The 22,438-nt window shown below is 34.9% G+C and overlaps 1 protein-coding gene across 1 annotated transcript in view; it reads right to left on the bottom strand.

Annotated features, from left to right (window-relative positions):
* Window positions 1–2,222, bottom strand: part of LOC150109783 (uncharacterized) — a 46,318-nt gene extending 44,096 nt beyond the window's left edge. The window contains exons 1-2 of the mRNA XM_090410673.1: window positions 1,745–2,222; window positions 757–806 (exon numbers count right to left, since the gene is read on the bottom strand). Coding sequence (XP_090266799.1) covers window positions 757–806; window positions 1,745–2,049 — 355 coding nt within the window. The 5' untranslated portion in view covers window positions 2,050–2,222. The remainder of the gene's footprint in view (window positions 1–756; window positions 807–1,744) is intronic.
* Between the last annotated feature and the right edge of the window lie 20,216 nt (window positions 2,223–22,438).

Here is a 22,438-nt window from a genome sequence, read left to right as displayed (position 1 = left end):
CTTTGACAAATGTATCGTCATGACGCTGTCATCAGCGAAAGATTCCAAAAACCCGCCTTCAAAACCCGAACACACGCACTTGATTTTCTGTTCATTTGAAGTACTACAAGGAATTACTGTTCTCTCTTTCACTGAATGCAGGCACGTGGTTACTCCTATAAATTTTTCTTTTTATTTTTCTTCTTCTAATGTCAAACATGCAGCCAAGTATATCACGATTTTAATCGTTTTTTTTTTTAATAATTTAGTAACAGTTTTGAATGTTTCATAGTACTCTATTTATTCTAGAAATGAAACAAATAAATGCTTTTGTTTTCATTCAGACATCTGAAAATGAATAAAGCTCATTACTTAAGATTTTCGTAAATCTTCCATTTTTTTTTTCTCTTCATTTCTTTTCTTTCAAAAAATCTAGAGATATGTTTACATAAGCTGCAACTGTATACACTATACTTTGATATAATTTCATTCAAGTAGACGTTTCGGGAACAGTGCCCTCTGGTGTGCAGTATGATAATGTTTTATGTTTCTGCGTCGGAAAAGTGTTTAACAAATGCAGATGATTACTGTAGAAGTACTTCAAAAAACAATAGAAGTACTGCAGTTTATTAAAACTGAAAAAAAAAAAAACCTAAAGATTTTCAGGTTAGCATTAATTACTTTCGCAAAACTTTATATAAAAATACAAATTATAAAAAGTCAAAAATCTTTAAAATAATCAAATTACTCATTACTAATTGAAGCAAGATAATTCACCTGGTTGGCTATTGCCACTTCCAGTTCTAACTTTATCCGGTGTAGGCCACCTGTAATGAAAAAGAAAAAAAAAACTATAATATCCTTTGAATTAGCTGCAATAATCAGTGATTTAATGATAGTGGTTACTCCGATAAAGTGGGAGGCTTCCATTTTGAAAGGTGAGGAAAGAATGATAAAAAATTTAAATTAAATTGTAGCGAACTGGGATTTATGCGTGGTAGATGCTATTTTAGCGTTCGGAATCACGACCGAAATATTGAAGGCGGTGAGACCAATGTATTATGTCTGTTACTGCGTGGATTTCCCGAGCCTGTTTGTTTGTTTTCTGCCGAATGAAAAATCCTCCACCTTCATATAAGACTGGATGACTCATATTGCGTTGACGCACTAGAGTAAAACCTGTTTTCATGTAATCAGGTGCAGGAGGTGAGTCATGTGATTAATGTTTCTATCTCCATTATAATTTAAAGCCGATTTAAAATTTCGAATTTCTATTTTTAAGGATTTCTTTGTAGTTACGTGTTTGTGGATTGGGTCTTTTTGGTTACTGTTAGCAGAAGGATGGAAAGTGTTCATGGCGTTATGAGTTGCATGCTCTTTGATTCTGTTTTTATCAGCAGTTAATTGATAAATAAACAACTGTTGATTAAAATATTGTTAGATAACTTTGATCTGCATTTACTGAGTCGTATAGTTTAATATGTGTTTGATAAAATACTAAAATATCAATAATACGTAATACACGCATACTCTCATAAATATAATTGCGTTTCTTTTTGCTGTATTTGTAAGCAATTCAATAAAAATCTAGGAAGTTTAATAAAATTTGGCTTAAAAAGTCAAATAAAAGAACTCGAAACAATACATAAGACTACGTGTCTCAGGACTGAGTAAATACTGAAGAGAAAAATGTCTAATTTATCGATCAGAATTCATGTGTTTCATGGAACTCACCTCTTATCAAAGAAAAAAGTTTTGCACTTACCTAGAGGAGGACGAACTTCCACTGCCTCTTGAACTTGAACTTCCACTCCCTCTGGAACTTGAGCTACTACTCCCTCTGGAGCTTGAGCTGCTACTCCCTCCGGAGCTTGAGCTGCTACTCCCTCTGGAGCTTGAACTGCTACTCCCTCTGGAGCTTGAACTGCTACTCCCTCTGGAGCTTGAACTTCGACTTGAGCTGCTGCTTGATCTTCCACCACCTCCTCCTCCCCTTCTTGGTTGAGCCGGAGGTAGGAGAATGACAGTGAGCACAATAGTCAACAGTAATCCCGTGAAAAACCTCATCATGAAACACTTCACTCGATCAACAGTCCCTGCTTATAGAGAACCACTTCGGAAAACGAGTGTTTAAATAGTATTCACTTCCGGAAACTAACGAACGAGCAAAGAAAAAAGAAAACAGAGAGAGAGAGAGAGAGAGAGAGAGAGAGAGAGAGAGAGAGAGAGAGAGAGAGAGAGAGAGAGAGAGATTCCTTAATTTCAGCTAGTAGTCGTTGACAGAGAGAAATTGTGGCGGGAAACGAAACGCCTCCTGGTGAAAGTTGACTTCATATGATCGTAGATAAACAGACAACGTCCTTGAAAATCTCCCTTTCTGTCTCTCTCTGCTCGAGGCTCACGATAATAAAGGAAAGAACGTCATGGTAGCGGTAGTAACACGTACTTCCTCAGCATTCTTGCTGTCGGATAGTAAATGTAAGTGTAAATAACCAGAAACTTTGTAACAATTTCTTCATCCTTTTTGTACACTTGGAAATCAAGATTTTGCGTCAGATCAGAATCCGGTTCCTGAACGTGGCGGAACCAACATGACCGCAAGAACTGACGCTAAAAGTGACGCTAAAAGTGACTGCGTTGCAATCTACGCTGCAACTTACTTCACTGTGTAACTCTTACACGAATGCATTTTTGAAGATGCAGAAGTTTTTTTTAAGAAAAAGAAAATAAACTCTAATACCACAGACAGATGTCATATTAACGCAATATGCTCTACGAATGATGACGTCATTGCATGACGTAGTGTTATACCGATATGCAATGCCTATTGAGAGGAATCCAGTTAATTTCTTCTCAAAAGAAGTTTGCGAAAAACAAAAATTTCTTTTAATACTGTTACTTGCGAATCCTGTCCTCATGAGGAGCTACTGAAATTCATTCCAAAGATTCATAGAAAAGGCATTTCAAATTATTTACGTTATTTTGAAATGCCTTTTCTATGAAACCTTGGAATGAATTTCGGTGAATTTCAGAGTGAATCAAAATGTTGCTGGAGTTCTTATTCCTATTAATAATTCCTTGAAGATATCACTGAATTTAGATTGATCGTGACTGGATTTATTAAACTGTTTCGGAAGGGAGATGACGCAAAAATGAAAAAGTTCAGAGACTCGTGAACGAGGTTATATCAGAGTTATGGAATTCAACTTGACTAGGTTCAATGAAGAAGCCACGAGGATAACACGTTATGTTTGCTGATGGCATTTGTTGTGTGGCAATTTGTTTGTTTAGTTAGAGCAAAATTACTAGGACTGCGGAATCTTGTCGTCCACGTGTATCTAGTAAGAGACTGGAGATCATAATGTTTAGTAAAGAGAGGGAAAAGTGGGGTAAAAGTAGGTGACCACGTATGATCTATAATTCCATAGAAATATCCGAGTAGTAGTAGTAGCAGGAGCAGTAATAATAATAATAATAATAATAATAATAATAATAATAATAATAATAATAATAATAATAATAATAATAATAAAAATAAAATCAAAACGCTCTTCTATCAGAACAGTTCTGCATAGAAACGCTGAATAGCTCGATAAACAGTTAATGAACTGCCTTTGCCTTTGCTTTAAAATTCTAACATTTCAGTAAATTCACTAAAAATGTTGAAATAATCTAAATAAGTTGGTATTGTGTTCCTTTCAGATAAAAAAAGATTTCAGTGGAGATTAATAACATTTATTTACATCAACATTGCCTTTTTTGTCGAGATTACTTCTGTGAGAAGTTACACACACACACACAGGCGCTCGAGAGAGAAGACAAGTTACATCCCTTATGTGTTTATGTAATTTTATTTATTTATTAAAAATAAATAAAAAACTTTTAATAGTTGTTGAAACATTCCCAATAACAGCCTGGGATATTTTCATTGAGATTGAACAACATAAAACAGGATCGATTTTTAGTAACAAATTTAGCACCGAACCCTGACCCTGTTTGATAAGGTTCCGAGTATCTGTGTAAAGGAACAAAGAGTATGAAGTCTGCCACCGTCGATTCATTCGCTGAGTTAGACATTATTAGTACCAAAAGACATTAAGCTGAATTTCTTAAAATTACAAACGTCATTTTCATCACGACTGTCATACTGGAAGATGCGTGGTACCGGCATTCATGCCGCTATTATCTGATCTACTCTCAAAATAAAAATAAAAATAAAAATAAAATTGCTCTTTGTGCTGGGTCTTTGCAGCTTTTTCTAATGAGGATGGGGATCTCTCTGCATGCCACTGATGGTATGCAGAGAGAATCTATTTATTTATTTGGCGCAACAAAAGAAGTCAGATGCCTCCTCCTCCTCCTCCTCCAGCTATGGTACTCTTAAGAATGCACACACATAGTGTGTCCCCCGCCCCCGTCTCTTGCGTACGCTATGGAAATTGAGATACACATGTCTGTGACATCCAAGACTGCTTTGGACTGTTTCCTTATTAAATGTAGGCTAAAAGCATTCATCTGAAACCTCTTTTAGACAAGATTCGCACCTCATCTTGAAATGAAGCGAAAACAAGTTTCTCAACTTTAATCAAAACTGCTCTAAAAGTTTCTGCAGGCTCTTACCGTTCCAACGTTATTTCTTTGACACGCGTCCAGAATTCATTAATTTGTTCAGCACAGGTCAAAGGTTCATCTGTTAAAAAAAACAGATCCTAGATGTGGATAGACGTTTACTACAAAAAAGTTACTTAGTTTCATTTATCGCGCTTGGAAAATATAAAAATAAAAAAGCCACCGGAAGAATTAACGGACGTCATTTCGTTATCGCGAGAGTCAGCCTTTTCTCTGTAAGTTGCTCTCGAAATCGATTTGTGACGACATTTCCTTTTCAAGGTCTTTCATTTGTCATATGACCGCACAATTAGCGTGAAACCAGCGATTATCTAGGGTCAGCAGAAGGACGTCAGTTGGTTTCCAAGAGAAGGGAGGGGAGAGGTTGCTGTTTCTTAATTGCAGGGATCTGAATTAAAAAAAAAAGAAAAAATACGCATCCCTATCCTCCATTTTCATGTGGAGAACATAAGACTCAATTATTCCTTCTCTCCTTCGTAGAAACTTAGTTCCAGTCGTTCCCTTGTTTCTTCAGTTCCACTCCATAAAAAGTTTCGTAGGGAGGGTTGATGAAGGTTTCCTCTGAGACATCACTCGAACCACTGAACATCTAACTGAGGTTCGTCCACCTCGCGCTTTAGAAGTCTGCAAGCGAAAATGAATTACGTGCCTGCCCAAATAGCGTTTATAATTTTTTCTTATTTTAATACTCATTAAATTTATTTTAATTTGTTTTAACTTCGCATGTCAATGTCATAACTGCAAATACGACTAGTGCTCCATGCGATATTTCTCAATTTTATCTTAGAAAATTATTTACGACTACATCTTTGAAATTTTGGGAATTTTTTTTGGTCCTAAAACTATGATTTTTTTAATAGGTCAAAACCTATTAAACCTATTATTAAAATTTCAGTAGGACGTGTCTTGATAGGTCAAATATCCTAATCAGTTTTCTAGAAGTGAGTGTGGGAGACATAATAAAGGGAAAATGGAAAAGGAAAACCCTGAGAGCATCAGGAACATGTTTTGCTTTCTCATGGAGGTTTCACTTTTATTAATATGGCTTCCAATCAAACAGTTGACGTATCATTTGAAGGCGAGAAGGGATTACAAATACACATCTAATCAGACTATTAATGGAGGTGATAAATTCTAAGTAAACTTTAAAAACAAATTCAGATTAAAAAAGAAGAAGAAGAGAAAGAAACAAATACTTCGTATGAATAAAACGCCAAGTGTTTGTTTGTTTGTTTGTTTGTGTCATTCAAGACGTGGAACATTTTCATTACTCTGCAATCTAAGCAATGCCACGTGAATTCAGATTGAACAATCAAATATTAAACTGTCTTTCAGGAAAATCCTATCCTGCTACTGGTCCTGATGGTTTTACTGCAATAAATCGAAGCTCCTACAGGACATTTTGAAACTGGCCTGTTTATTAATCATATTCATCCATTGCTTAAAAAGTCAAGGACTATTTTCATCCCTAAAAAAAAAGCAAATGTTAATCACCGGTCTCAATACAGACATATTACCATAGCACCTATATTTCTTAGACCATTCCGCAAAATATTGGTAAGGCTTTTACAAAAGATATTCCCTCATGATGTTAAGAAAATAGCCTTCCTTCCTGCGGATGGATGTGCCGAAAATATCATCTTAATTTCTGAATCTCGTCGATTGTGAATTCCACTTATGATTGCTTCGCTGGATTTACAGAAAGCGGTTGACAGTGCCTCCCGTACTGCTATTCTTGAAGTACTTTCAATGATCGGCTGTCCTGTTCTCTACGATTAATTTTCTGGGTTATATTGTAAGTGGTCCATTACAACTGGTATTGGAGATAAAACATCGTCTATTCCTTCTATACATGACGTTAGCCAAGGAGATCCCTTATCATCATTTATCTTTAATATTGTTATTGATGGCTTTCTTTTATTCATATATTGGTTTTAATTTGAATTTAATGCGGAATAAATACTATGGAATTGGTAAATTATTTGATGCTTGTTTCTGAAACTAAGATGGGCCTTCAGGAGTTGTTAGACCATACTGCTCAGTATTTTACTCCAACAGGTCTTGCTATTTATGGAGACAAATCTTTTACCATCCCCCTAATACCATCACATCATGACAGGAAAATGAAAGTCCAGGATTACATTTAAATTATTTCCAACCGCCATCTTAAACCTGTCGATATTCTGGACGAATGGTGGTACTTGGGCTGAATGTTTTCGGCTACTGGAACACTACCTTAGTCGAGCCACGTTCAACATTTCTGGATAAGTTTCGTAAAATCCCATTGAAGACTCAGCATCACATTCCGTTATTAAATCAATTTGAGTTACCTAAATTATTCCACTATTCAGTATTAGAAAAACCAACCTTTGACTACCCTGAATAGACTAAATAAACAAGTACATTAAGAAGTTAGATTTTGGCTGAGACTACCACATGACGTTCCAGTTGCTTATATTCATGCTGGATTAGGAATTCCTGCAATGAGATAAATGGTTCCTCGCTTAAAATATCTAAGTTTAATAAACTCCAACATTCATTTTCACCGTTTACCATAGTTGCCTTTAGAACTTCTCTGATTCAATGAGAATTTACTAAAACACTGCGCTGGATCTTTGATAAAGGAATGCATATTGTTTCTAACTCTCTTGAAATGAGGAGATTGGAAAGATGTTTGTATATCGCAGGCGACGGAATGCCCTGCAGTGGCTCCGAGAGGATTCCGTCTCAACATGTTTGTGTCCGAGAATTAACAAGAATGTTGCATGCATGGTAGTATATAAATCTGATCAGAGTTAGGATACATGCCCTTCCTACCAAGATCCGTATAGCCTATGGTAAACATAATATGTATATAGACTATATTATATACAGTGTACTGTATATTACATGTCGGGAAGGATGTGGGTTCAGAAAAACTACGACACATATATCAGAATGTTGATTTAGAATGTATAAATAATTCCACAACATTAGAGTTAAAAGACATGATGTAATATGTGCCATTATAAAGAATCAAGTAGAACAGAAAGGACTCAAATATCAGAACTGAGGTAGGCATAAGAAAGTCTGATCTATTGGCATCAAGACTTGGTAGTGTTGTCATCGTGGATATATTCAAATCTGTGGATTGAACTCTTGATCGGGAAAATGGAGATAAGACAGATTATTACGCTTCTAATTCGGATATTAAAAGACATTTAGAAGAATACCGCCTTTTTGATTTTTTTTACTATAACAATCTCATATCTTCTGTGATGGAAGAAATCTTGGCCTTTATTCAGGAAAATACAGCGAAGCTGCTTTGTACTAAATAGACGCTCTAATGTTCGTCGGCCTAAATGTTGCACGTGTAACTCTCACCACCTATCTTCAATGAACAGTATGAAGCATGAAAGATGCTACATTTTCTCTCTTTTGTCAGAAAAACGTGGGTTCTAGGGGAGGAAAGACTCTTTACAAGGGCTTTTCAGTTGATGAATTTGTCGGCCTGTAAAAAGGATTTTCCTCTGAAAAAAATACTCAAATTTTCGATTAATCAAATAGGAAACTGGCCACGCCACACTCATTTAATATACTGGCCTAAAAAGTTTACTTACTGCCTGAAATAATTCCAATTAAACTAATTAACTTATGTAGGATTAAACTAATTAACCATAAGACATACTGTACAGGTAAATTGGTCTTCTTTCGTATTTTCACTAATTTTCTCACAATTTCGATGTGTCGTGTAGAGTCACTCATAGTTTAATAATGCTGGTTAAACCAAGCAATTATACGATTCGAAAAAAACTTTCATGTGCAGATCCTCATTCGGATGTTGTGAATTTGCGTGTTATCTCCATAAAGTCCAGCAGGAAATCTAGGTTTCCAGGATTGCATTTCCGTAGCCAGGTCTCAAGTGTAAATAGGCGCACTTGTTGAACTGTCATTCTAATAAACCTACGAAAGTTTCATAGATTACCTGACAATGTTCCCGTAATTGTTTTCGAGATGGTAGTGTCTGGTAAGTACGTTGTGTCAGTTTATTGAAATGAGATCCTGCAAAGAAAGGAAGTAAGAAGAACCCAATTCGAAAATTTCAAAGAGAGAAAACTGGCTTGTCTCATGTCCTAAAATACTCCGATGAAGTGCAAATGATTGTCTCATATTCAACACGAAAATATTCTACTAGACAAAACGGCAACAGGATAGTAGTTATATTATTCCCACAAAGCAGAGAAAGAATATAGTAGTAGGGTGGTCACTAGTGACAAGATCAAGATCAAGATAAGATAAGGAATCGTGACGTGATTGGTTGACGTCATTGTGGGCGTGGCTTCATGGGTTTGGTATGTTAGGAATTTCCCTGGGGGCATATGTATCACTGGCTTCAGTTCTTGTGTTTTGGTTCGCGTATGGGATTATGGGTGATGGTAGAGATAAGGATTCGTGTTGTGATTGGTGGTGCAATTCTGACAAGATGAAGATCAAGATAAGATAAGGAATGGTGATGTGGGTGTGTGTTGTTATGAGATGTAGATAACTAACATCATTTGTTATTTGTAAATAAATGACGTCATTTGTAAATAAGTGACGTTATTGTTTTGAATGGAAAGGATGATATTAATGGATAAGAAATCGTGTCGTGATTGGTGGACACTTCTGACAAGATCAAGATCAAGATTACATAAGGAATCGTGACGTGAATGTTTGTTATGAGATGTAGATAAGTGATGTCATTTGTTAGTCGTAAATAAGTGACGTTATTGTTTTTAATGGAAAGGGAAATATATTAGTGTATAAGTAATCGTGTTGTCATTGGTGGACACTTCTGACAAGATCAAGATCAAGATAAGATAAGGAATTGTGACGCGAATGTTTGTTGTTCTTGTTGAGTTTGGAATTTCGCTGGGGCCCTTGTCTGTTGGGGACTTCACTTGGTGGGTTTGGTGATATTTAGAGATAAGAATCGTGACGTTATGTGTTTCGATATTCACAGTTTCGAGGTTTTCTGAATAATTAATTATATGCTATGTCACTCAAACATACAGTTTTTTTTCTTCTGTAGATGGTTGTACTAATTTTCCAATACATTTTGAGGTATTTCTTTCCTGTTAAACAGTGGGATTCTTAGAGTAAGTCGTGATGGCGGCAGTGTAATAAGCTATTCGAGCTTTTCTGAATAATTAATTATATACTTAAAATACCTGTCCTTAAACACACACACACACACACACACACACACACACACACACACACACACACACACACACACACACACACACACACACACACACACACACACACACACACACACACACACACACACACACACACACACACACGCACACACACACACACACACACACATACACATTAGACATAAAAAATCGCTAATGTATCCATGTTGATACTCTAATATATACCCTATGATTATTCTTATGGAAAAAAAAACTATTCAGTATTAGAATTACGCTTACCAAAAAAACATACGAGCAGTTGTTATGTTTAAGTTAAAAAAGTACTTACAGCTTTCCAGATGACTCTTCTAAATACGAATATTCCAAAATAGTTCAATTTTATATCCACAACACAACAGAAACACAAAAACGACAAAGAATGAAATTTCTGTAAATACTGTAACCTGAACTAGTTACTTCGTCCTTTAGATTACAGACCGTAGATGCTGTGGTTTCGTCGTTTGCAATATCCCCTAGCGAGCGGTTTTCTTCAAAGGGGATGACATGAGTCACATCCGTAAATTGGGGTATTGTTCAAAAGGTAGCATTTCCTCAAGTTTGGATATTTCTCAAATAATTACATATGACTAAGGACTTAGTATCCACATGTTTGAATTACACATATCCTAAAATTATTCATTCTTCGTTACCGTCAGAATTCATTGGTATAGTAAATTAATGCTTACATTTAATTTTAATTTAAAGTACTATCCAATTGGTTGTCTGTATTAATTCTTTTTCACTGTTGCCCAAGCTTGGTGGGAAAGTCTAAGCGCCGTTTTGTTTAGGTTAAGTGTTATTTCTGGTTTCAAATTCCGATTGTTGTTAGAGTATGGAATTCTGACAAGTGAAATTATTATTATTATTATTTTTTTTTTCAAATTGAATAGTTATTTTCTGGCTGGTGGTTCGTGCCCACCCGGGGGCGCCAATGAGCCTGTGTAGCTCAGTGGATGTGGCGTTTGCACACCACCGCGCTAGGCCGCACGAAGGAAGTCTTGGTTTCGAGTCTAGTCGGCGACTAGAGGAAATTTTTCTAAGCCTTTTTTCGACCGGTTCCCGAGTTAGTCGATCTCTGGCACGGGCAAGCAGGTTTTTCCTCCCGGAAACTCGGGTTTTTCGTCCTGTAAATTCAAGAAAATCGACCGTAGAACCCACATTATTTCAGACATTAAATATATTGTGTTAGGGTTAGAGACCACGAGATCGCGGCACATTTGAGCCGCCTCTCTTCACTGCGTACTGCTTAATTAGTGATAGCCTTGGGCCATCTGTCTCTGATTGGGTACCAGTGGAGATTGAACTGCCTACTCAGTCTCCAAAAGTTAGATAGGGCTAAATGGCCTCGCCTACTCCCGTATATACGGGAATAAAAAGGTGTTAGTTGATTTTTTTTTTATTACTTTTAAAGGTCATATTCTAAGAGAATAACTGAGCAGAAATAATAAATATATAAAGTATATGTGAATTTATTTTCCAACACTGAATATTTCTCATTAAGTCTTATCTTAAAGTTGCCCAAGCTTGGTGGGAAAGTCTATGCACCGTTTTGTTCAGGGTAAGTGTTATTTCCGGTTTCGAATTCCAATTGCTGTTAGAGTATGGAATTCTGACAAGTGAAATTTTTATTTATTTTTTTTTTTCAAATTGATTGGTTATTTTCTGCATTTTACTTTTAAAGGTCATATTCTAACAGAATAACTGAGCAAAATTAATTCTGAATATTATAAATTGTTGATTATTAACATATATTCACAGAACACAAATACAAGTCTGAAAATTGCAGTTCACTATTTCATTATAGGTTACTGTGGCTAACATATATTCACACCACAAAACGCACAAAACATAGGAATTGAAAGATATTTCTGTAAATAACCAGAAAAGCTAGTTGACTACTTAATTTACTTTAGTATCCGATTGGTTCTCTGTATTAATTCTTTCCCACTGTTGCCCAACCTTGGTGGGAAAGTCTATGCGACGTTTTGTTTAGGGTAAGTGTTATTTCCGGTTTGAAATTCTGATTGCTGTTAGAGTATGGAATTCTGACAAGTGAAATTATTATTATTATTTTTTTCAAATTGATTGGTTATTTTCTGTATTTTACTTTTAAAGGTCATATTCTAACAGAATAACTGAGCAAAATTAATATATATATATATATATATATATATATAAAGTGTATGTGAATTTATTTCCCAACACTGTGTATTTCTCATTAAGTCTTATCTTAAATATATCTCACTTATCCGCTCGCTGTTTGTTGTACGTAGGTGAGAAATTGTGTGTTTTGGTTCGAACTCTTGTTTCCGTTGGGAAATTACCAATATACTATTAATTTTACCTTTGATTCCTTGTGCTTTTAACCTATTTCTGTAAGTAGAATTTATTTATTTTATTTATTTTTTTCTTTAGCATTAGTAAATTTTAAGTAACTGATATGAGACAAACAAGGTTTTGAACTCTCCGCAGTTTTTCTACAGCAATCTTTTTAAGAGTTTTTTATACGTGTTGTTGGTTTTAAATATCTAATGGCTCTGTAAAATAACCAAACTCTAACAGTATTGTGATGTTTCAAGTAAAATCTTCACCACTAAAATTCTAGCTATTAATTTAATACCTGATTATTTCTTTTGCTTCCAAGATTTGACAGGAGTTTCTTGAAATATTTGAGGGCTTGCATGAACAAATAAGACGTTTAATTCTATGAATTAAAAAAAAATTCTCTGGTTACTTTGTGGCATGAAATTTCACAAGGAAAAAAAAATGTTATCTTCCTTCTTAAATTTGTATAACACATCTACGACACCCAATTTGTTCATTTAAATTTACACATTTTATTTGAACGAAATATTATTTACAAATTGTATTTACTGAATCTAACAATACAGAAATGAGCCTGTGTAGCTCAGTGGATGTGGCGTTTGGACACCATCGCGCTAGGCCGCACGAAGGAAGTCTTGGTTTCGAGTCTAGTCGGCGACTAGAGGAAATTTTTCTAAACCTTTTTTCGACCGGTTCCCGAGTTAGTCGATCTCTGGCACGGGCAAGCAGGTTTTTCCTCCCGGAAACTCGGGTTTTTCGTCCTGTAAACTCAAGAAAATCGACCGTAGAACCCACATTATTTCAGACATTAAATATATTGTGTTAGGGTTAGAGACCACGAGATGGCGGCACATTTGAGCCGTCTCTCTTCACTGTGTACCGCTTAATTAGTGATAGCCTTGGGCCATCTGTCTCTGATTGGGTACCAGTGAAGATTGAACTGCCCACTCAGTCTCCAAAAGTTAGATAGGGCTAAATGGCCTCGCCTACTCCCGTATATACGGGAATAAAAAGGCGTTAGCTGATTTTTTTTTTTTGAACAATACAGAAAATAAATAAATTGAAAAATACATCAAAGGTTCTTCCATGCTTGTGGAATTGCCATCGTATGGTTTTGACAATGTGACTCTCATCTGAAAGTTAATTTTCATTTGGTGTTTGTTGGGAATTTATTACTGTAGTAGTAAAATTAAGGGTTGCATATTTATATTTTCGAATCCAATATGTATACTTCAGAGAATTATTAAAAGCACAGAATCTTTCGTTATGTTTCCGAAAGCATTTAAAAGTACATGTTATGTTTTCACGTTTTGGGCATTCAATTTCATTTAAATCAAGAACAGGCCTCCTTATTAACTTCGTTAATGTTTTTGTTTTTTCTTCATTTGGCAAGTAATATATGATATTTGCAATATTTGCATGTTGATTCTATCATCCAATCTCTTAGTTTGTCCAAAGCTAGTGAACCAATTTCCCACCTCAGCTGATGGTTATATTTTATTAACCAAGAATTCTGTTTTTTAACTCTTTCAGGTAATTCTTTCCAACTACAAGGTGATTTTGTCACTGCATATCTTACACTAATTCCACGAGAAATACAAATTTCAGGAAATAAATTTGAACTCTTATTCAAAAAAATTGTACATCAATTATCCCAATGATAACTGAAAATTTGTATTTTTCACCCACTGTCGATTTTTCATAATCGTTTTCCTTCATTCTTCTTCTTAGATTACTTCATATGGCACCACAAATAAATAGTTATTTATTATTATTTCACTGATTATCAGCTCTGATGGTATACCCTATGGTAACTTTTGTTTACAAAATTCTAAACAGTTAGAACTTTTCACAAAGAAACTTTCAATAATTTGTGGCTTACACATTATTTTTGCATTACCAAACACAAATCGCAAAACAGCAGCTGCAGTGGATGAACGGTTACCTTAAGTCCAAAGTCACTCGACTCTATGGTATTTTCTTATAGTACTATTTACACTTACCATCCCCTACCTTGACCGTTCCTTTAAAAATGAACCTTTTGCACAGATGATGCAACGACATGTTTTCACATGCTGTTGGATATACGTTTGGTGTGTTTTTATCTTACTTTGTGTAGGGAAAGTAAAAATTGGTATATGTGTTATCTGTAGAATACAAATATTTTCTCTATGCCAAACTTTAAAGAAGAGTTAAAGTCACATTTTGTTGGTTTAATTAGGTGCTTCTCTCTTTCTCTCTCTCTTTCTGTAAAATAACCAAATTCTAACAGTTCGGATTTTCGATTATGTGAACGATTTGTTTTCAGATAACTCAAATAATGTCAATAGGTAGCATTAGACAATTTCTAAAATAATCATTACATGGATATTCGATTTCAACACTTTTTTTTTCCTGTCCTGGCAATAATTTCACAGTTGTGATTTTTTTAAATAATTAAACAGAATTGCATTAAGATATAATGTTGTGGATTTAAATGTCAAGATCTAATCAGAATAACTGAGTAAAAATTCACTGTGGAAAAACACAACAACAAAAACACACATCTTTGTTCATTTAAGTTTACAAATGCACATTTTAGTTTGCTGAAATACTATTTACAAGTATATTCACTGAGAAAAATTCGAAACATGTAATTACCTAAAAATATTTCACAATATTTAGTTTAGACTCTTAACATTTTCCAAAGAGTTCAATGAATAAAATTTTTGTTACTCACTGTTTCTTGGTTACATTACATCAAAATAGCTGGTCATGCAAAAGAATTTTTAAATCAGATACCATGGTAACCACACTTCCATGTTTGATATTGTATCAGTCTGGAAATGACACCATGCCTCCTTAAACATTCTGTGTATTCTTTTGTCAGCAAATATACACAAACAGTTTTTGTAAAATGTTTGTAAATGTCCCAAAATAAAGAATCTTTATCGAATTGGATAAAATCTTGAAAGTCTAATTTTACCATTGATGAATTTAAATGATTAGCGATAATTTTTACCATTATACGAACAGATGGTAATTCAGTTTCCAAAAATAGTAAATGATTATCAATGTTGTACATTTTTGGTGAAAATCTCTCAGCTTCTTCACAACTAAAAGAAAAAACCTTACTTCCATCAGCTCCTGTATCATCAAGTATTAGTTCCCCATCTTGGCATTTCAGAATATAACACTCACCAAGGTCCATTTCGTAGTCAACTCTTCTTTGCAAGTAGCCGAGGATATCAGACCACTTCCTGCGTAATTTTTCCCAAGTGGTCCTGGATAAATGCATCAAAATGTACGTGTCTTCTAAAATAATAATCGGTTTCCATCCTTTTAGAGCTAGGAGAAGAGTTTTGTCTCGTGCTATTTTCCTGAAGAAAGAAAATTTCAATGACTTTTGTTGCTCACCCATTATTTTACTTTACTTTACCTTCCTGGATACCAATCACCACAACACAATATGATAACTTCACAGGATGAACGAATTGTCGTAACTGCAAAGACACTTGACTCGTTTATTTTTCCTTATAGTACTGTTTACCTGACCCTTAACCCTGACCGTTCCTTCCACAATGAAACCTCTGCACAGATGATTCACGGACATGTTTCTACATAGTGTTGGATAAACCATGACGACAATGACGGATGTGTGTCACCCTGGGAAAATTCCAAGATATCTTATCTCGAAAACATCACACACAATTCCATAGCCAAACAAAACATGACAACAATGTCATTATGTGTTTGGATATTTCTGGGGAACATATGTCTCTCATTCTGTGATATCACAGAGGGTGATAGATGTCTTCCCTGCAATGCTCCCCCACCTAACCCCATCACACTAGTCTCTCACCATCCCCTCTCCTCCAGAAGATGTCTGCTCAGCCTAGTGGAGATGAGTGAGCTCATCGTTTGCGGATATCTTTTAGTGATGTCACGATTCCTTATCTTATCTTGATCTTAATCTTGTCACTAGTGACCACCCTACTACTAAGAATGTCAAGAAAAACATTAATGAAGTAGCTGAAAATTGCAACTTTGACAGGCAAAAAAATTTCTCGCCTCTTTGGACTCACGAAATACAAAGAAAGTGAATAGCGATACACATTTTTTTTGAAAGAATTCTAGGGTCACACAAATGAAAAAAAAAAGCATGATGGGAACAAAAAGTTCAAAAGCACTTCCCTGATAATGTGTTACAAGTCCGGATCTTAATAATTGGCTCAACTAATTAGTTGCTAATTACGGCAGCAGTTCGATGTCAAACGTTAAAATGGTGATGAAGCTTAATTTACCGAAAACATTAAAGAATCTTAGTGAAGAAAATCGACTACTATTAATAGCTAGCATTGAAACCACGATGGCGGACGTCATGGGACATGGCCAAACAATGGCAGACGTCCTAAAGACCTTCAGATTATCTTAATAAATATGAGTTGTCATAGTCACAACTTTACAATGTACACTTCCATGTGCTCAGTATGCTAAATTAACCGCGCAGTTAGCCTAGTGGCTTTGCGCTTCGCAACCATATGCCTGGGGAAGGAGTGTCCTAGGTTCGATTGCCGTCGGAGACGTGAGGAGCTGAAGGATCTTCCTCAGCCATAGCCAAGTTAGCCGGTCTTGGGCGCGGGCAGTAGGGTTTTTTCCGCCAGTTTGTCTGGTGTTTTTCATCCCGCAAGGCAAACCGGCCCCGTGAATACACAGAGATACAGCCAAGAATACCTTGAGGCATAGGAGTGACCATTCTATCCTCGTATTTCGGTTACGAAATCCAAGCATGATTGGAAGGTTGTGGGCCTTAAAGGCCTGTTAAAGCCATTGGGATAGATAGGATAGTATGCAAAATCACATACTGGATTCATACTTAACATGGAAGTATGCTAAATCACAATTAGTTTTCTTAACAGAAACTAATTAACATCCCAGTTTCCCCAATTACACAACACTTCACTGATTGCGTCTCAATATTCGCTGATATGTTATTTAAGAAAATTTTCAGTTGATAGTCGCTTCTTTTAGATGTTATTTGGCAGAAAAAAAACCTGAAATTAATTGGCTGTATCATTCAATGTGTTAATACCACCAATCATTCCGAACGCTTCATTTCTTCTATTTAAATATTGATTTTCCCCAATACTAGTCCTGAGATCATCTTTCTTGCAGACTTTGATGTTTCATCTCTAATTGGTTGCCAACTAAACTGCTGAAACATTTGCTGTCACTATAAATTAAAGATGCCAAGGAATTATATTCTTTGTTTCATCCTTTATCCAAGTGAAAGCAAGCAAAGTTTGCACATGAAGTAACTTCACGACTGGGCCACTTGGATATATATAGAGGATAATGGCTGCTCGTGAATCAATTGCCTTAGTATCCCCTAATGCAAAGCACATATCGTTACCAATATGTATAATGCTATGCATTATGGGAAGGGCCACTTACCAGACTGGTTTCAATCTTTATTGAGGCCTCATCAGTGGGGGCCAGACCCAGAAGGCTTGCTGTCAGTGATGATCTGATAGCAATTGTTCACATACCTACCAGTCTAGAAACATAACACAAGACAATCCTAACCATTCTCCAATCGCTCGAGATCTCCTTCTCACTTTCGAAGCAACAAATATTGCTTCAAAATATCCTTTGTATATGATATTGTTTGTCCTGTAGGAAATACAAACCACAATATTGCGTTGATTTCTTCTGCTATAGAGCAATGATCATTCGCATATCCCTGTAGTATGATAAAGATTTCGATGCATTTCTTTAGTTGAATTATTGTATTCTATCCAAAATGCATGCTGAACTTATCACCAAAGTAATAATTATTGGTAGGGAAAAATTTATTCCTGAAAGTGAATCAAATCTAAAGCCATTTCCTATCTAAGAGCTATTTCTTTACGATGTGTGCAAAGTCAGGACACGAAAAGAGCCAGTATACCACAAAAGTCTTTTATTTATCTGGCCATCTTCCTTTCTTGTTTATACAAAAGTCCGAAATGGTTGCAAGCAAACCATGAACACGTCCATGACTGTCTTCGAAAGAGAAAGCAAGAAAGTTCCATCTTGTACAAATGGTGGTATATCTTCTGGTCTCGTGGCAAAGTTATTGGCCGTAAACTTTATCTAACGTCGCCACCTTCCCTATATCACTCCAATGGTTCTAACTGTATCGTTCCATACAGACAGTCTCCTGGCATCTTATACCCTCTCATCGCAAACACTTAGCACCAATATTCCTTTGAATGTTCGATCAGAAAGATGACAGTGACCTTTAAACTGAAGGGAAGAAATCTGAAGTAAAAGTATGTTACATGATTTTCCCCTAACAGCAGATGCAAAGATCGTTTTTAGTTCTGAATTCGTTGAGTTAAATTAATTTCCCAAGACGTGTACGAATGATGAGGATACCACTTGTATCGTTGAGAAGCTCTTGTAAGCGAATCACACCACAAGAACAAAAGCAATGCACGCTTTTTAAGTTACTTCCTCCCAAGAATGATTATCAACTAAATAGTACAGTAGTATTTAGTTGATAATCAATGATTTCCAACTCAGCTAATGATTTTTCTTTTTTTTTTTTTTATTAATTTGATATAATTTTATGCATTTTGTGCGGACAAGTTAACCCTCGACCAACCAGGACAGTTTATTTGGCAGCTTATTTAGAAATAATTGAATTACTTAAAAACATTTTAAGACAAATTACTTAAAGAAATATTTCAAAACTTCCGAGTATAGGGGGGTAACAGAGCGAGTGTGCTTTTCAGTATTTCTTGGATTAAAGCAAGTTTCGACTTCTCCATTCATGTTCAAACTATGTCTCCATTCAATCGCTGTCTTGAGAGTTACAACATAAACAAATCACAATTAATTGGTAATGTTTGCTAATAGTCATTATTTTATGAAATAATGTTTTCTGTCCCTAAATTTGCGAACCTGTGTAAACGACATAGTTACCCTGAAAAAAAATTTAAAACACACCCTGAAAAATATAAAACAATTTGCCGTTATAACTGACATTCATTGTATTAGTAAGAGTTTAAACTATTTAATAACATGGCTGTTTTGGTTCGAATGTTTTAGTCCGTCACATCAAACAATTAAAATTTCTAATTGCAAGAGGTGAAGACCCTCAATGGGATCTCTTTTAGGGCATAAATACTTTTTTCTTTAGCTGATATTGATTGCTAATTAAAAATAAATAGATTAGAAAGGAAGTTAAAGGAAGAGGAGAAGCGAACAGCTATTAGAGGTGAGAGAGAGAGAGAGAGAGAGAGAGAGAGAGAGAGAAGTAGTAGTAGTAAGGAGAAAAGAAATAAAAGTTTCTGTTCAATTACAGTCGAGTCAACTATGAAGCCCGTGGATTATTTCTGCTATGTTATCTGATCAGATTTTTGCGATGAAGCCACACGTTTTCTGAAGAGAAAACTAAATTTACTTCTCCGTATGAGATATTGACTCATCTTCATCTGAAATATCTCTTATAAAGATTTTTCACATCGTAGATGGGCTTCAAGAAAATTCTCAGTTAAAATTCCTATTTAAATATACAATTATTTTTAAAGATTAATTAAAGGAAATAAATCCTGAATTTTTAACTTACCGATAATTCAGGTAGCAAAGAAACAAAACTAGATAATGTCTAAATCTTGTTCACCATACTGTGATAAACAAAGCATAAAAACATTAGTTTTGTAGAGAAATGTGGACGACATCTTTATTATTTGGAAGCATGCCTCCCAAGCCTGCAACAATTTCTTCTTTCCATTATCTCTTACAAACCTATTATCAGGTTTACATTTGAGTTTAAGAAAGATGGAAATCTTCTTTTCCTTGACGTTCTCAACTCTAAAAAGCCATAAAGTAAGTTACCTTCATGCCTCATCTGTTCGTCATCCTTCTTAAAGTTTAGGCGTAATCCACACTCAAGAGAACAGAGCAGATTCCATTTATAAAATGATAAGCAACTCAAAACATAAATTCTCTCTCTCTCTCTCTCTCTCTCATTTCTTTGTTCTCAATGGCTATTCCAAGAAAACAGTTGATAGGATTTTATTGTGGAACCCTTCGGCTCCAAATAACCAGAATATGCAATACAGAGACTCCATCAGGATGCCGTATATTGGAAGTTTATTAATTAAAACAGTATCTCTTTTTAATGATTACAATATTCCGTAAGTTGTAAATCAATTCAAAATCTTCGTAACCTCTAGGATTTCCTGAAGATAGCACATCTTTCTACAAATTCCAAAGAGTACATAGAATTCCACGCTCGTGTAGTCCAGCCTACATAGGATAGACAAGTCGTGGTTTTGAGGTTAGAAATAAAGAACGTGTTCCAGATGTCGATCACAAAAGAAAAGACTGATCTGGTTTGACCAACCGTAATTTTAATTCCAACTATGCAGTTGGAAAGCTTCAACTGCATAGTTGAAGCATTCCAACCTTATTGTTTCTTGGATTTTCCACAAAGAGACATGTAGAAATTTCTTATTAAATCTTTCAACATTACAGGTTTAAATTTCGCCAACAACCACCTTCTATCGCCAACTGCAAACGGCTAATTCATACCACGAGTTTTGTGTTTACCCCCTATGAATTTACCTTTTGGCACTGTGACGGTTTTCCAGTGTTAAATCAACTTTGAGATCTTTGCAACAAACATACCTATTTTAGGTGGTGAAACTAGTCAAAGTCATTTATTTATGTAACGATTTTTAAATTCATATGTTTTATGAATACTTTTAGTGGTAAAACTTTTTCTATTTCAACAAAATATCACGAATTCCTTTTTGGCCCAGTATTCTGCTATTCGTTAAGTCAGCCAACATTTAGTTTTCTCAATTCAAGTGCCTCTGAGAGTGGATGTACAAAGGAATTAAAACTTCAATTGTCGAGAAGCTTATGCTACTAAAATCAAATAATAATGTATTTTTTTTCGTCTTGCTCACTAACGCGAATAAATTCACTGTGCAGACAACGTTTCTGAAAATGCTGCAACATTTTCAGAAACATTTTCATTTGGTACTTCTTATTTCAATCGTCTATCGAGAGATCAGTTAGAGCTATTAGTTATATCGCAATTATATTATTTTCATCCATTTACTTGCAATGTTACTTTCGACGTAAATTTCTTATATGATATATCCAATGTACGCGTATGGATCAGTTGAACGGGTACATTTCTGTTAAGCCACGAGAAAAGTCTTTGTCCTGCCATCTGTCGAGCGTTATGGTAACTGCTCTTTTTTTGGTTGTTGTTTTTTTACCACTGCTTACGAAATAGCATTATCCGTATAGACACTTGCAAAATATCAATATTATCATTGCTAAGTAAGAAAACCTATATTTCTCAATGAGCTGTGAATAAAAAAAATAAAATTTTAAATAAAATAAAATAAATAATATTAATTTTTATTATTATAATATTTTATTGACCTTTCAAGTATTAACATATATACACTTGCCATACAATTGCACAAACGAATTTTAAAACGTTCAGCACTTAAGTGCTGATATATATATATATATATATATATGTGTATGTGTGTGTCATTTTTCATTTTGATATTAATATATATATATATATATATTAATATAGCATCCATTTCAGCTCTCTGTAGGTCCCTAGATTTCTGTCGTCGAACGGCAGTTTGTTTATCGTGTCAGGTACGTACAAGTTTCGGTCGATTTTCCGTAATGATTATTGTACTTATATGTTATGTTGTTACTTGACTGTGTCTTGTTATTTGATATGTTGTTCTGGTTACTCTGTAGGTTGGACTGAAGTAATGTTTTAACATGACTGTGTAAAGGCATAAGTGTTTCACTGTAAATATTTTGTGTTCTGTCCTTGCTACCTGCATAAGTGTTGGTTGTTCCCAGAATATCAGTTTTACCATTTTATTTTGCAACAATTGCAATCTGTTAAGTTGTATTCTGCGCAGAATGTATGATGTGATTGCGTATCTTAAAATGTTTTCACATGATTTATAGATTAGTATTTTTTTTTGTGTTTCGGAGTAATATCTTTTTATTTAATTTCTTTGGGTAGGGTCTGGAGTTTTTAATATCATTAGCTTTTTTTTTTCAGGATTTATATATATATATATATATGTGTGTGTGTGTGTATGTATGTATATAACGCCTGATGAAGTCAATCTCGACGAAACATGTTGCGTTTTCAAATAAATCTCAATTTGATATAATTCTCGGGTTTATAGTCAAGATTTTATTAAAAATGAATATATATAAAGGGATGTTTTTTTTTTCTTTTTCTTTTGGTTTGATTC

This window comes from Typopeltis vanoorti, chromosome 1, assembly GCF_054136105.1.
Source record: "Typopeltis vanoorti isolate ZY-2024b chromosome 1, IOZ_Tvanoo_1.0, whole genome shotgun sequence".
Taxonomy (NCBI): domain Eukaryota; kingdom Metazoa; phylum Arthropoda; class Arachnida; order Uropygi; family Thelyphonidae; genus Typopeltis; species Typopeltis vanoorti.
This window is presented reverse-complemented; position numbering and strand designations above follow the sequence as displayed.